This window comes from Arvicanthis niloticus, chromosome 28 (genome assembly GCF_011762505.2).
Source record: "Arvicanthis niloticus isolate mArvNil1 chromosome 28, mArvNil1.pat.X, whole genome shotgun sequence".
In the NCBI taxonomy this organism is placed as follows: domain Eukaryota; kingdom Metazoa; phylum Chordata; class Mammalia; order Rodentia; family Muridae; genus Arvicanthis; species Arvicanthis niloticus.
Window position 1 is genome coordinate 8,195,250 of NC_133436.1, and position 15,560 is coordinate 8,210,809.

At 49.3% G+C, this 15,560-nt stretch overlaps 2 protein-coding genes across 5 annotated transcripts in view; one reads left to right on the forward strand and one right to left on the reverse strand.

The window, feature by feature from the left end:
• The window catches only part of Agpat4 (1-acylglycerol-3-phosphate O-acyltransferase 4), a 113,322-nt gene extending 111,082 nt beyond the window's left edge, over positions 1-2,240 (forward strand). For 2 of the 3 annotated variants that reach the window (XM_076926648.1, XM_076926647.1), the window contains exon 9: positions 1,648-2,240. In XM_076926648.1, coding sequence (XP_076782763.1) covers positions 1,648-1,742 — 95 coding nt within the window. In that variant the 3' untranslated portion in view covers positions 1,743-2,240. The remainder of the gene's footprint in view (positions 1-1,647) is intronic. The other variant, XM_076926649.1, reaches the window with a different exon arrangement.
• Positions 2,241-9,917: 7,677 nt separating this feature from the next.
• Positions 9,918-15,560, reverse strand: part of Map3k4 (mitogen-activated protein kinase kinase kinase 4) — a 90,436-nt gene continuing 84,793 nt past the window's right edge. For both annotated transcript variants that reach the window (XM_076926650.1, XM_076926651.1), the window contains 2 exons: positions 11,632-11,811; positions 9,918-10,431 (listed from right to left, as the gene is read on the reverse strand). In XM_076926650.1, coding sequence (XP_076782765.1) covers positions 10,411-10,431; positions 11,632-11,811 — 201 coding nt within the window. In that variant the 3' untranslated portion in view covers positions 9,918-10,410. The remainder of the gene's footprint in view (positions 10,432-11,631; positions 11,812-15,560) is intronic.

The following is a 15,560-nucleotide window of genomic DNA, read 5'->3' on the forward strand; positions in this document are numbered from 1 at the left end:
ATGACTGAGAAAAAGTGGCGCAGGCCAGGCCAGGAGACAGGTGTGGTGTCCTGAACAAATAGGCTGGCTATTTCTGTGAAACAAAGTACTGTGGCCTCTGGGCAATACAAGGGGCTGAAGTGGGAAGCACCTCAGGACAGACTCCCATTTGGAGCCTGGTGCTAACAGCATCTCTGACTGACTACCTCAGTCTTAAAAATCAAGGCACATGGCCTCTAACCATAAAACTGTTTTCCTTGCGACTTCATAATTGTAGTTTTGGTACTGTTAAATGAATTGCAGTATAAATATCTGTGTTTTCCAATGTCAGTTGACCCCTATGAAAGGGTCATTTGACCTCAAAGGGGTCATGACCCACAGGTTGAGAATCACTGCACACTGCAAGTGCATCTTCTGAACCACTTTTTTTTACACTTGGTACCTTGTGAGCACCTTGACACATCCAGCCCAGGAGCCAGTCTGTCTGCATCAGGACCACCAATTTTAGGTCCTGAACTGGAGATCCTGGGAAGGAGGTTGGCTGGGAGAACCAGGTGCTGAGGGGCTTGTAGGCAAGAAATCCCACCTCTGATTTTAATAGCTAGCCAGCCAGCAGAGGAGGGTCATGTCCTCTGGGGCAGAGACCTATGTTCCTTAAAGAAGAAGAGGGATGGGGAAAGGTCTCTCCTAGGTGTGAAGCACCTGAGCACTTGGCCTGAGCACTTGGCCTGGGGTGCTGTGGTCATTCAGAAAATTTCCCAGAAGTGACCTTGTGTCCTTTCTGACATGTTTACACCCCGTCCCCAGGCCTGCATTTCCTCTGGACTGCTCTGTTCCAGTATTCCTCCGCTTCCTGAGGCCTTTGGATCAGAGTCTACATCTCTTACCATTTCCTATATGTCCCTTCTGCTGACGTGACACTCTACCCAAGTGCCAGAACTGGGACAGGGCTTATATCTCAGCTTCTCCACAGCTGTCCTGCCAGACACCTCTTCGTGTGCACAGGCTAGCCTCCATGTCCTTGTCCGCTGTATGGTCTTGCGTAGCATCCTATACAGAGAATAGGATGCTACAGCTTTATGACACATACACCATAATTTGGGGGCTACATCTGCACGCTCACCTGCAGTACCGTAAACAGTGTCTGTAGGCTGTGTGTTCAGTGATGAAGAGAGGCCTGGCACACAAGGAGCTCAACAACCCTCCCCCCTGCCCCCCCGAGGTACTGCTTACAGGGCAGTTTCCAAGTGGGCATCCTGGTGGCTCTGTAAATTCCCAGATGGATCCAGCACATTCAACTTCAGAAAGCAAGGGCTCCAGGGGCCAGTGGTTTTGCTCTCTGTGGTCAGCCCAAACAATGGTGGAGTTATGTGGGTATACAGTGCCTGCAGCCTCACAAAGTACCTTCTCAGGCCACTGACCCACAGTCTCCAAAGAACCATTTTTGCCTTGGATAGTGGCGCCGAAAGCAGAGGATTCTGGGAACTCTGTGGACTGGACAGGTGCATGCTGCTTGCCCAATTCTGTTTCCCCTCCACTGTGCAAGGATGAACTGCCCCGTGTCATCCTCCCCACAGAGCAGAACCTCTATTTCCCTTTTCAGTTGCAGAGGAACGCCTGAAGCTGGGGTGTGCTGGGATTCTGACTGCCCTTCTCTGTTCTCTGCAGCCTCCATGGGTGTTCGATGGATGATTGGCGTGACAGAAATCGACAAGGGCTCTGCCTATGGCAACATCGACAACAAACGGAAACAAACGGACTGATGCAGGAATGTCACCTCCAAAGGGAACCCTGGGGGACTGCTGGCCTCTCAGCTTAGCCTTTGAAACAGGGTTCAGTGATGGAGACTGGGGGGCCTTGCTGGGACAAACAGAAACCACAGCCCTTCCAGTCACGGAATTTGCCTCAGCGCTGGATGGGAAAGGAAGATGGTTTTAGACCTTTCCCCTCCCCTCCTCCCTGTGTGAATTTGTGGGTTTGGTTCCGTTTCTTTTTCAGTTGCACACGTGTTTGTGTGTATGTGTGTGTGAGAGAGATGGGGTGAGAATGGGTGCGTGGTTGCGTGTGTGCTTGTGACCCTGTGAGGCTGCAGGGAAGGGCAGGGCTGGGGTGGAAGGGAAGGTGTCCCTGCCATCCCGTGGTGCTGCATCTTCTCTAACCCTCGACTGCCGGAGACGGAGTGGGAAGAGCTTTGGGTAAGATGACTAAATTATGCCTCCAAATAAGAAAAAGAATTAAAGTGTTTGTCTGGGTTGTCTGTGGCAAGTGTTGACACAAATCTTCTACTTTCCACTGGATTTGGGCATTTCATATGGCAGCCACTCCGCAGCTGTGCTCCCAGTGGGGGCTGCTGGGAGCATGAGTTAGGTGCGCACACAGACAGATCATTTGAAGGAAGGTGTGTGTGTCTCAGTAACTTGTCAATGTCGGGAAGGGTTTATTCTGGCTCACAGTTCAAGGTTACAGTCCATCATGGTGGAGGATCATAGCCGAAGAACAGGAGGAATCTGGTCAGAGAGAAGAGATGAATGCTGGTACTTACCTCTCTTTTGATCAGTTCAGAACCCCAGCCCACAGATTAGTGAAGCCCGGGGCTATGATGGGTCTGTCCCCACCTAGTCTAATCTAGATTACTCCCACAAGCACAGCAGGAGACTCGTCTCCTAGGTTACCTGCAAGAGAAGTCCCTCTGAGCAAGGATGCTGGGAGACCAGCTGAGTGCTTCCTTGAGACAGGGAGAGGACAGTCTTGATGAAAAGGTGGTCTTGAAGTTTTAAGCTTTGAAACTCAATGTTATGAAAATATCAAACAGTCACAGGAGTCAGGAAGCCCAGGGGGCATTTTACAAAATGGTACTAAACCCCTTTCAAGATCTCCTGTGGAACCCACTAAGGAATCAGCTGCTACTCAAAATGCATTCCACAGGTGAGCCCAACCTGGGGGCTCCACTCTCCCCCACACTGAGCTTTTTGGTTGGTTCCTGTTGTAACATGAAAGGGGGTGTGCTCTCCTTGGCAGTCTTTGGAGAATGGCCCATGGAAGACATTTGCAGACTGAGGGCAGTCAGCAGAGCCTGGATACAAACAAAACAAGAAAAAGGTAGCAACGTTCCGAAAGGCATCAGTTATAAGACAGAGAAGTAGGCGGTGCTTGGACTCTCTCTTCTCCCTGGGTGCAGCCTCACAACACCTGGTATAATCTCCCACTAGAAAAGACGCCCATGGGGTCCACAAAGTCACACCCTGTCCAGAGTCACTGCAGACTTAAATATCTGCACCAAGTCATCAAATGGCAGCCATACATAGTCGTATGTGGCTATGACCTTGAAGAGCCTGCAGAAAATAGACTTCCACATTCTGGGGTTTTGTGAGCCAGAGCAGAGAGCACAGGGAGGCTGAGGTCTCACAAGGTGCTGAGCCAGGTACATCTGTCCTGCCATGAGGCCCAGAGGTGCACAGAGAGAAAACTGGACACTACTCTTCAGGGGACCCTGTAGGCCTCCCCTGGATCCCAAGGCCACTTTAGCTAGGACCTCAGCTAGCACAGCTTGCCCTCACTAAACTGCAGCTTGATCAAGTAAGTATTCAACCCAGGCCATCCAGCCTACTGACCTCCGTGGGCCCATCTTCCCATCTGTAAAATGGGAATGATATTCACCCCTTGGGTTGCTTCAGGGGTGTGAAGAGGCTCACCTTGAGAAGGTAGGATTGTTGAACAAATCAGGTGAAGGAATAGGGAAGGCGGCTTCTAAAAAGTGACTTCTCAAAGTACCGGGTAAGACCCAGACAGTGGTACAACGCTCACATCTCTGGTTTTGACCTGGCTTTTGGTGGCAGGTCAGAGACATTTTAGGAAGACTGACTGACTGGGTAGTAGTGTTCTGAATGGCCTTAGAACACAAAAGGGAACGAGGGGTGTAAGGGGGACCCCGGCAGCCTGTGCCTCAGCTGACCTCTGTGTTGGCATGACCTGGCTCTGTTCTAGCCTGTTCCCTTGATGCAGAGTGGGGGATTTACAGTGTGTCCTCAGTTATGAGGTTCTCTGGGAGCCTACCCCATTAGGTTTTCAGAAAGTCATTTTCTTTCCATGTGCTAACACAGGCCTGGAATACATCTCAACTCCTAAATTTCTAAACGGGGCAAAACCTTGGAAAGGTAACAGGATGTTCAAAACATTACATCCACATCCTTCTTTATGCTCACTGGGGTCTGAGGGATTGATCACAAAATAAAATCCAGTGCTAACTGTTCAAGCCCAAACTGGTTATTGGCAGCTAAGAGTGGTGTGGCCAGTACCCGGAAGAGCGAGTCAGAGTGGGCTCAACACTGGCTTCTGAGCTTGCCCATAAAGACAACAGCAATGGATAGAGTTGGCCACTGGGTTCTTTGGAATAGTCCAGGTGCCACCAAAGCATTATGCATGTTACGGACACCTGCCAGAATGAAAGTTAAACAGGGGGTAAAAAAAAAAAAAAGTAGCCCCTGGGCTCAGCAAGCCCCCTATAGGACCAAGACAGTTGGGCGTGGGGGCAGAGTGCTGTGGGACTTGTTCTGAGTTGGAGTTTGAAAGGGGAAAGATGAACAGCCTTCTGCCAATCATGGCCTCTGGACCCAGAGACACCCCAGGCTCCAGTTTTATTGAGAAGTCTTAATGCACGGGTTCCAGTGTCTACACAGATGTGAGCCTGGTGCCCCTTTCAAGGTCTGTATGGCTTGCTGTCCCTGCAGACCTGCTGTGTTCAAATGGGAGGCTCAGCAGTGACAACCGGGGCCTCTCAGGCTTCCCACTTGTCTTCGCCTCTTCCCAAACAACCACTTCTGTGCCTCAGACAGTGGCTTGCAAATTTGTTGTTGGGATTCTTCCTCACGTACATAAACTTCGAGTGTTTGAAGATATCAGAAATTGTTCCCTGTAACAGGGCAATTTTCTAAAAATGCTTTCCCAGACTTCGTTGGGGACTATTTCTTTTCCTCTTCTTTCTCTCTCTCTCTCTCTCTCTCTCTCTCTCTCTCTCTCTCTCTCTCTCTCTCTCCTTCCTTCCTTCCTTCCTTCCTTCTTTATTAGAATGAATGAGGCTCCAAACTGACCCTCAGAGCGCATGCCGGGCAGAAGAGTTTAGCTAGCTTTGTAGACATCATCCCTCTGTCCACAGATAAGTCAGGAAGGCAGGGGACTCCATCCGCACAGAACCTCAGGCCTGCCTGGTGCCCACCAACACCTCACATGTACTACATAACCACGCCGGCTCTACCTAATTATGTCCCCAGCACCACATGCACAGGAACTCTGGCTCAACTGCTTCCTGACTTAAATTTAACCGAAAGCCAAATTGTGCTTTGATCTGTCCTGCGCCAGACCTGACAAGACCAACCAAAGGCCTGAATCACTGGATTATTGCTGGGCCCCAGACACCCAATATCACTCATGGCACTGGTTACTAACCAGCAAAGGGCCTGTCTCATGATATCCAACTGTTCAAAAATTATTTTGGCCAAGAACACAGCATATAGAAATGCCACCTAAATAGTGTTGAGTCTTTTTAGGAAATCATCTGAGGCTGGGAGAGCCTCTGGGGCCCAAGGCTTCGTCAGGCGCTCCTCTGAATACTGACTACAGAAAAAGCACAAGCTTAGAAACATGACTACAGAACGCCTATCATCTGCATTCTTCCTAAAGCATCAGGGGAAGTACCTTAAGCAGGGTTAGGCTGAAATAACTGAGGTCTCAGTACAAACGCCAGGCTGTTCTGCGGCAGAGGATAACCGGGGACTGACTAGGCCCCCTCCTGCTGCTGCCTGGTCCTGGTTAGTACTGACGCAGTGCACAGACTAAAGGCATGCTTCTGCTGCCCACTTTAAAATAGTCATACCCCACAAGCCACACACAGTAGGCAGTTTTAAATTTCTGGTGTCTATGCTCTGCTCAACATTCAGGAGGTGAGGGGTGTGGATACGCCCTTAAGTGGTGATTCCTTATATTTCCAAAACGAACCAAATTGTATATGTACCATCTTATACGGACGTTAGCCAGGTGTTTATCACACACACAGGGCACCTGGCAGCCCCCAGTGGTGTTTAAGGGCCGTTCTACCCAAGGCCTCCAAATAAGGAAAACTAAGAAAAGCAATCCAGTGGCTTAGTTAGGTTCTCAAGGCAAATACAAAGAAAGCTGAAGCCCGCTCAGCACACTGCTGGAGAGAAGCCAAGGGCTTAGGAAAGATGGGAGACTGGAACTCCCGGACTGGTGCAGCCACCTGAAGACACAGGGCGGCTAAGATGGGCATTTCTGGATTGTTCTGCCTATCAAGCCAAAACAAGGGAGAGCCAGGATGTGGTGTTCAGGTCGGAGAGGTGCTGTGAGTGATGGGTCGTGTCTCCTGGCCGACAGCAATCATGCCCCAGGCGCGGGGGTTTCTAAGACTCACCACAGAGATGGTCTTTAAGGGGAGGAAACACCTGGTGGGGGGGGGCAGTGAAGAAGAGGATGAGCAGGCCTTACAGATCATGGTGCAACTGCATTCTGGGAGGTCAAAAAAGGATGACAAGGTGTGGGGATGCAGCAGTGCTTGGCCGAGCACGTTATCAGACCAGGAAGTCTCACCTTCACATCGTCCAGAGCGCCAGGACACAGGATGCACTGTCCATAACAAGTCCTCTTACCCTTCACTGGGCACAGTGGGCTGAGCAAAAATCAGATTAATGAAGTATCCAGAAAACAGCAGGTAAAGGCGCTGCCACCAAGAGACAAGAGTTCGTCCCTGGGACTCGTGTATTGGAAGGAGAGGACCAGTTCCTGCAAGGTGTCCCCTGACCCTCACACACATGCTGTGGCAAGTGTACAGGTTCCCTGCATGGCCACACACATTTGCACTGCCTACTGCTCTGAAGCAGCCCTCTTGCCACAATGCAGGGCTGAGTAGCTGCCACCAAGCCCACGTGACGCATATACCAAACATCAGCCCCTCTACCTCTGCAGGTAGCACCTTCCAGGCAGGCTCTGGGGAGTGTAGTGGCAGCTAACAGTCTTGGCGTTTGTGTTACAACCGATTTTCTTACTGAGAAGTAGTTACCTTTAGACATAGGCTTGATTCGTAAATGACTAACCAAAGGAGTTAGGCCGGTGAATTATTTTTAATCAGCATTTCGTCTTTATCGTCTTCTACTCTTATAATTTTCTGAAAGATAGGCAAATTAAACCGAGAGCATAGAGAAGGAAAGCAACCATAAAGATCAGTTCAGAAGTAGAAACAGAAAATAGAAAATATTAACGAAACCAGAAGTTGACAAGATAGACAGACCTTTATCTAATAAAGAAAAAGAGAAGACAGAGGTATAAACTCAGGAGTGTGAGCAGACAGCAGCCATCCAGACACGGAGTGTGATGGGCAGAGAGCCAACAACCGTCTGCCAGGAAACCAGACAACTTGGTGAGCCTGAGTGGAGACCCTAACATCCATTAAAATAAAAGTCCGAACAGACCTGCAGCAAGTCCAGAGTAACTTCCAAACCTCCCTCCATAGATGCTCGGCCCCCAGGGCTTTGTGAGGGAGTTCTACCCAGGACCCAAAAGATGAAGAACACCAGCCTGGGCCATTTCTGAGGAAACAGAGGGAGAGATGTCCAGTTCACTGTAGGAAGGCTCCCTTGCCCTGATAGGGAGCCAACTGCAGAAATGAAAACCACAGAGCAAAGTCCTCTGCACATCCAGAGGGACCAAGCTCTCTGACTGTCGTACATGAACGCAGTGGTGTACAAAGGGGACTCGCACAACTGCCAATTAGATTTTACCCTGGAAGGAGGGAAACTGCCCTCTCCCCTGGGCCACATGTCCCGATATATGGATGGAGCACATAAAAGCATCTACTATAACTCTTAAGTGAATTCTGCAAGGCCACATGATACAAGATTGAAACAAAAAAATTTACTGTATCCGTGCAACGAATGCCGAAAGTGAATTAAGATGTCATTTCCACTCACAGCACCGTGAAGAGATCCACAGAAGGCAAAGAAGTCTCTTCAGCAGAGAGAAAAATCTGGACCCCTGAATATTGTTTTATACAAAAATTAAAGAGCAAAAGGCCTATTTTAAGAGCTAAAATGAACTGTTGGGTCAGCCTGTGGTTTTTTAGACATACCTCCACAAGCCATCAAGAACAACACTTTTTTTTATAGTCTTCTAAAAAAAAAAAAATCAGCTTTTTTGGTTCTCACAGACATGACAAAGTAAGTAAAATAACAGATAAGCCAGAAACGGGGAAAGACATCTTCACACTACAGATGAGATGAAGGAGGTTTACTCAAGAGTTCATTAAAAAATAAAACTCTTGCAACTCAGCAAGATGACAAATAACCTAATTTTAAAATTGGCAAAGTATTCGAATAGGCTTTCCCACACAAGGGAGCCAGCGGTGGAGCCAGCAAGGTGACTCAGCTGGTAAGGGACCTTGCTACCAAACCTTAGTTAGGACCAGAGTGCAATGCCCCAGGACACCTATGGTGGAAGGAGAATCAACTCCAGCCATTTATCCTCTCTTGACCACATACGTGTTGCAACACGCATATGCACTGATGCACGTGTGTGTGTACATACACGAGTAATACATATATCCATCCATCCAGACGTGACATATACGAATGGCCATCAGGCACGGTGACTAAACTTCTCCATCAGACAAACAGGAATCAGAACAGCAACCAAGTCTGCTTCACTATCACTAGCAAGCCTACTGTCAAAGAGTCTGACAGCATGGTTTGGAGACCCGGATGCCTCACAGTGCAGGAATAACACGACATGACAGTCACTTCAGAAAAAGCTCAAGTTTCTGAAAACACATGCTGACACACAGCACAACACATCGAGCTCCAACAGCCGTGAAAGCATCCACACGAACGCCTGTGTTCAAATGTGCCACCAGGGGGCAGCCTAGTGCCCACCAACAAGTCCAGGCACAAAGCATGTGGCACTTGCGTACAGTGGAAGGGGACCTGGCACTGAAAATAAAGATGTGCTGGCTCATGCTCTCTCACGACAGCCTCAGAGACCACCAAGCGAGAGAGCTCAGAGACCACCATCCTGCAAGATCCTAACTTCTCGGGATGCCCATAGTGAGCAAATCCCAGGCAGGAAGTAGCTGGGCTGCGCAAAGACAGGTGTGGACAAGTGGGACGAAGTCTCCTGTGGACAACAGAAGGTTCTAGAATTACACTGCAACAGCTCTACAGCTCTGATCAGAGTACAGGTGTGAACCTTTACATGACGTAAATTAACTTAAAAGCCTATAAGAGAACATTTTAAATAAAGTCCTAACATCTGCATGAATCCTAATCGGTATCCTCTGGGCAGAAGAGACCAAGAATATTTGACAATAACCCGGCCAGGGTCGGCTGCTATGTGTCAGGAGCAAGTGCACGATCTAGAGAGACTTAGGGAATAAGGTCAAGCATTTAAACAGTAACAACAACAACAACAAACAAACAAACAAAAACCCCAAACCAGTACAGAGAAACCCCATCAACGACAGCATCTGGCTACAGAGTCCTACCTGCTCGGTCAGGTTATGCTCTGAAAAGATGGCGGCCTGTCAAGAGATCACGCGTCACTGTTCCCGTTCCACACATCCACAGAGCCTTGTATGCCTATGCTTATCTCCAGCACCCTCTGATCTATGCCCTTCCCGTGTCAGCAAGCAGACCTTAGATCAGGTGTACCCAATCTTAAACACTGTGATGTGCCGGCATCCACAAATGCCTTGGGTCACACTCACAGCTATCCTGCGATGCACATGGCCCACAGGCTGCAGGTTGGACGGACCGGGCTCAGCATCCCACTGGGCAAGCTTGGCTGTGCTGTTTCTACTGAGCAGAATCGAGCGCAGGGCGGGTGGCAGACCTCTGCTTGTTGTCCTGTTCTTAAGCCGTGAGCTAGTAACAGACACTGACTTAGCTTTCCTAAAATAAACCATTTATTGAAAAAGAGCCTTTTCTTCAGCTTCACTTAAAAACCTTTGCATAACAACCCTGCAGCTCGCCAACAAGGAGGCTCCACAGTCAGAGCCAACAAACGGGAGGTTGAACTAAGGTCCTGGACACCCGGTAACAGTACATTTTCTTCTGAACCCCAGAAGCTCAAAAACACTATGCTGATGTCACGATTTTCAGTCACAGGAGGAACGGAGGAGCAGAGGCGGTGGCCCGTGTACAGTAGTAATGGCACTTAACATGCAGCTTCTTTAACCTCGTCAGCACTGTCACTCAGGGGGTCCTGGGCTACAGCAGACAACAGGAGCAGCAGAAGGGAGGCTTGTCACCCGTGTAGTCTTCAGTCCTGGAGGGTTAAGAAGGCCGCCTGCACTGCAGTCCTTATGTAAATATTACATACAGTAGTGATCACGGGGTTCTGTCCACACACTACTAGGCCACGGACTGCTCAGCTTCACTCTTCATCTGTGCACACCTGTGAGGAAGCAAGAGAAAGCTGAGCCCCTACTGGTACAAGCACGTTCCTGTGTGTGTATGCTTGGCCTCTGGCCCACAGGCAAGGCCTAGTGGCCCGCTGGGACCAGTCCCCGACATGTGAAGAAAGACAGGAAACAGACCTACTGTGTGTCTGCTCTCAGGGAAGGCTGAGCTGAACATAGGACAGCTCCTTCAGGGCAGTGTCATCTACTTCAGAGCTAAGAAGCACGGTTCCTTACCTGTCCCCAGTATCTCTTGTAGCCAGCTCACACTTGAGTTCATGTTCCACCCGCCCACCCTGTATCAGGGACTCCGGTGCAGGGTCCTTAGCTGCGTATCAGTGTGTGGTGTGTCCTCACCCCCCTCCCAACACTCCTACCACTGCCCCGGCAGCTCCTGTGTGCCCGCTCTCTACCACAGACCACTGTTCTGTAGCATCTCTTGGCTGCCAGCCCTACGTAACGAGACACCCACCTAAAATCCCAAGCAAGTGTTTCTAACAAACCTTGGAAAGATCTTACCAAAGAGGCTGCCGATGCCTAGACGGTCTCAACCTGCTGCCCTTTGGCTTTACTGCGGTGGACGCAACCTTCGTATGACTCGAGGAGCCAGGAGGTGGGGCCACCCCAGACACCTCCAACCTGCTCCTCAGCCAGGGCCATTCCAACCCCTCAGCACGGCTGAGGGCCACCAGCCATGTTGTTTGTTAACAACCCTCTGCTGCTCCTTTATCTTTCCCAGCCTTATCTCCTACCAGACCTCGCACACACCAAGCTCCTCATTGGCCCTGCCCGCACCAGCCCTCATGCCTGACACCTTGTCTGCCCCTCTGCGTGGCCACGCCCTCTCAGAGACTGAGTTCTAAGAAAGCCCTGCCTAGGGCTACCACAGGGTGCTAAATGCTAAGCCCCACTTCTCATCACGCATGTGTCACTACTGCCCACAATACAGTGAGAGGTCCAAGATGACCACATTCTCGAGGGCAAGAACTACGCTCGCCTCCTGTCACCAGATCATGAAGGAGGGCCTTAGCGAGCATTTCACTAACTGAAAACAGATCTCTGATACACTAAGACATTTAGCTCCTGTCCTTTTAGACAGAAGTATTTTATATTTCAGTTTCCAATGGCTTGTGCTAGATGCAAAGCCAAACTTAAGTGTTTGACCCCGAAGAGGGGGATTTCACAATCGGGCAAACCTTGACAAAAGCGTGGTCGAGGAGCTGGCTGGCTGTCCACCTTATCTTCGGGTCACTTTCCAGGCAGTGCGAGAGAAAGTCCTTCCCTTCGGGGCTTAACCTTTCCGGGATTGGTGGCTTGTGTCCCATTCCCACCTTGTACATAATCTGAAAGTTGTGTTCATACTCATGCCAAGGCCGCTGCAGAGACAGGGAAGGGAAAACAAAACAGGCCTCAGTATCACATGGTCACAGCAACAAATACCCAATCCCTCTCTAGGTATCTCCAGAAGACATCCGCCCAGCAAAGCAAACACTCGCTGGCAGGAACAAACAGGAAACACATCAGGCTTAGAATGCATACAATGTCAGAGCTCCAGTCAACACACACACAACAGTGTCCTGTGCTCCAGTGAGACTGCGCATCTAAACAAAGGCAAGCAGCTACCGTTTGCACCGTGCTGGGACAGGCCATTAGTTCTGTGTCACCTAGAGGCTTGCCGCTACAAAACTGACAGATGGTAAAACTCAATGGTTCTTGACCACTTTGTGGAATTATGAGAATCTCATCGCCACAAATCTTATTTCATTGTGACTATAGGGAAATGAGATTCGGGGAGAAGGAACTAGGTCTACACACACCCCAATTTATATGCTACTCCCTAGTTACTGCCAACATGTACTCTGTAGCCCACCTGTTCATGCTTGACTAGAATAAAGCAGGCCCCATGGCCACCTTCCCACTCCACGCTAAGGGAAAAGGGAGCATTCACCTCAATACACACACACACACACACACACACACGTATTCTCTCTATGGCTGCCTCCTAGTAACACTCAGACTCCTAGTCATTGTGTTACATAAACAATACCAGACAGCAGCCACATACTGTATGTGCCCGTGTGAACGTGCACGCGCATGCGCGCGCACACACGCGCACGCACACACACGCACATTGTGTCATTACTCATCAGCAGGACTGTCACCAGAAGCAAGGTTTCCGTGGTCTAGGGAGTAAGTTTAAGTTTCATCGTATAGAAAACGGTTCTCCAGAGTGAGCTTCCATTGTGAATTTTCGTCTGAAGCATGACTGTTCTCATACCTCTCTTAGCATAAATAACATAATCTTTAAATGTTATTCATGTGCTAAGGAAAGATTAATTTCCCTTTTAAATGTACTAATCTGGAGACGGTGAGAATGATCATCTGTTTCTTTTTAACAACAGGCTTGCTTTTTTAGTGTAGTTTACGGTAACAGAAACCTTGGCTGGGAAGCAGTGGGTCCCCATGCACCCTCACATGCCTTGTCTCCTCACTCTCTCCTACTAGTTATGATCATTTACAATTGGTAAGTCAATGCCTGTACTGCCACTAACGAACACATACCGTCAGGGTTCACTCTCTGTCTCATACATTCTGTGAGTTTAGACACAAGTGTGATAGCAGTCCATTCTCCACAGTGGTTTGAATGTGAACTGTCTGGACTGGAGAGATGGCTCACTGGTTAAGAGCACTGGCTGCTCTTCCACAGGTCCCGAGTTTGATTCCCAGAAGCCACCTGGGGGCTCACAACCATACAGGGTTTCTCTGTGTAGCCCTGGCTGTCCTGGAACTCACTCTGTAGACCAGGCTGGCCTCGAGCTCAGAAATCCGCCGGCCTCTGCCTCCCAAGTGCTGGGATTAAAGGCGTGCGCCACCACCGCCCGGCTCTCACAACCATTTGTAACAGGATCTTATGCCCTCTTCTGGTGTGTCTGAAGACAGTTACAGTGTGTTCATATGTATAAAATAAATAATTCTAAATGTGAACTGTCCCCCATGGGCAAAGTGTTTGAACATTTGATTCCCAGCAGGTGGTGCTGTTTTAGAAGGTTGTGGACTCTTTAAGAGGTGGGACAAGACGTACTAAGGTAGGGCTTGAGGTTTTATAGCTTGGATCCACTTCCTGTCCCCTTGCCTTTATAACTGCAGGTATGATGTCACTAGCTGCCTCAAATACTCATCTGCCATCCCTTCAAGTCAGGATGGACTTAAACTATGAGCCAAATGAACACTTTCTCTGTATTCTGAAGGCATTTGGGTACCACAGTGAGAAAGGCACTGATACAATAAGAGTTCCGTCATCCCAAGAATCCCTTCCACGGTTTAGCTCTTTCCTTCCTACCCCTTGCAACCACGACCTTTTGTCAATTCTGAAATAGGGCCTTGCCATGTAGCCCAGGCTGGCCTTATGACCCACCTACCTCAGCCTCCCGAATGCTGTGGTTACAGAGGTGTGTTTGCTGTCCTGCCTCCCGCAGTCTGTGAGGGACTCTCACTTACCAGTGTGTGCAACGTCGAGCACCTCTCATCTCTTACCCTCCTGCCTTTCAGAGGATCTGAAGCCTGTTTCTTCACACCAGTGAGTAACATCCCTTGTATGGATGTGGCGCAGTTTGTCAATCCAGTTCACCCAGCCAGCTGACCACCAGGGAGGTGTGGTTTGCTGATCCTGGCTCATATCTACTGAAGGCCCCCTGGCTGCTTCAAGTTTGGGCATTCCTGAACAGAGCTGCTGCAAGCATGCACGCGCAGGCATTCCTGAACAGAGCTGCTGCAAGCATGCACGCGCAGGCATTCCTGAACAGAGCTGCTGCAAGCATGCACGCGCAGGCTCTCTGCACATGTTAGCTTTGGACTCCACCTTTCCTCCTGCACCCGCACAGGCCCTGCATCCCTTCATCTCCCCATCTCCCTATGCAACCCCAGCTTCTCTTTTCCACTTTCCCATTGCACGTGTTTACTGCTCTCCGTCCTGCTTATCCTTAAAACCTTGATAGCCTCCTCTCCCAGGACCCTTTCTAGTTTCCTACATCCAGCCACTCCCACATAAATGTGTATATTAAAATGAAGGAGCTGCGATTTGCATATGAGAAAGAACTTGTGCTATTTATCACCTGGTTAGTATTTTCTAGTTCCGTCCACACTCCTGCAAGCTGCATGGTTCATTTTTCGTACATGGCTGAGTAATATTTTGTGTTTCCATTACCTGCTTATCTCTTAGTGGTCCCTGAGGCCGATCTCCCTGATGACACTGAGTAAACCCGTAACGAATAGCCAAGCCTCTCTAGCGGCACACACAGTCCTTTCCGCATGTTCTCAGAACAGCATAGCTCAGTCATCTGATGGTCTAGCTCCCTGAGACGTCGCCACATGTATCTCCACGGTGGCTACATAGGCTCATGGTCCCGCAACAGTGAATGCGGCTCCTCTCTCTTTACACCCTCATCTGTAATTGCTGCCTTTGGTTTTCTTGACAGCCATTTTGACTGGCCAGAGAGAGCCTCGGAGCAGCTTAACCTGCATTTCCTTGTTGGCTAAGGATGTTGAACGCTCATTAAAATATTTCTCCTTCTGAGAACTCTCTTCAGCTCCTTGCCTCTTTTTGTGGTTTGTCTGTTTGTTGTTTAGGAATATTCTCATACTAATCCTGTCAGATGTGCAGCCAGCAGACTGTTGTGCAATTCTGCACACTACCTCTTAACTTGGTTAACTATTTCTTTGCAGTGCAGAAGCTCTTGTGTGTACATGCAAGTTCACATGTGTGTGTGTGTCTGAGTGTGTTTGTGAGTTCACAGACACATGCTAAATGTGCATGGCGATCAGAGGCTAACACGAGTCAGCCCTCATTGCTTCCCACTTCATTTTCTGTCAGTCTCTCATGAACCTGGAGCCCATCAGGGTGACTACACAGGCTGGCTCTGCACTCCACACATCCTCCTGTCTCTGCCTTCACAGACACGTGCTTTTGTTATCAGCTTTTTGGTTTTTTTTACATGCATGCTAGGAGTCTGATACTTGCATAAGAGGCACCTTCCCAAATGGCCATCTCCCCAGAATCTGCACAGAGCACTTTGATCTCATGAGGCCCCATCTGATAACCGTCAGCCTTATTTCCAGAACAACTGGA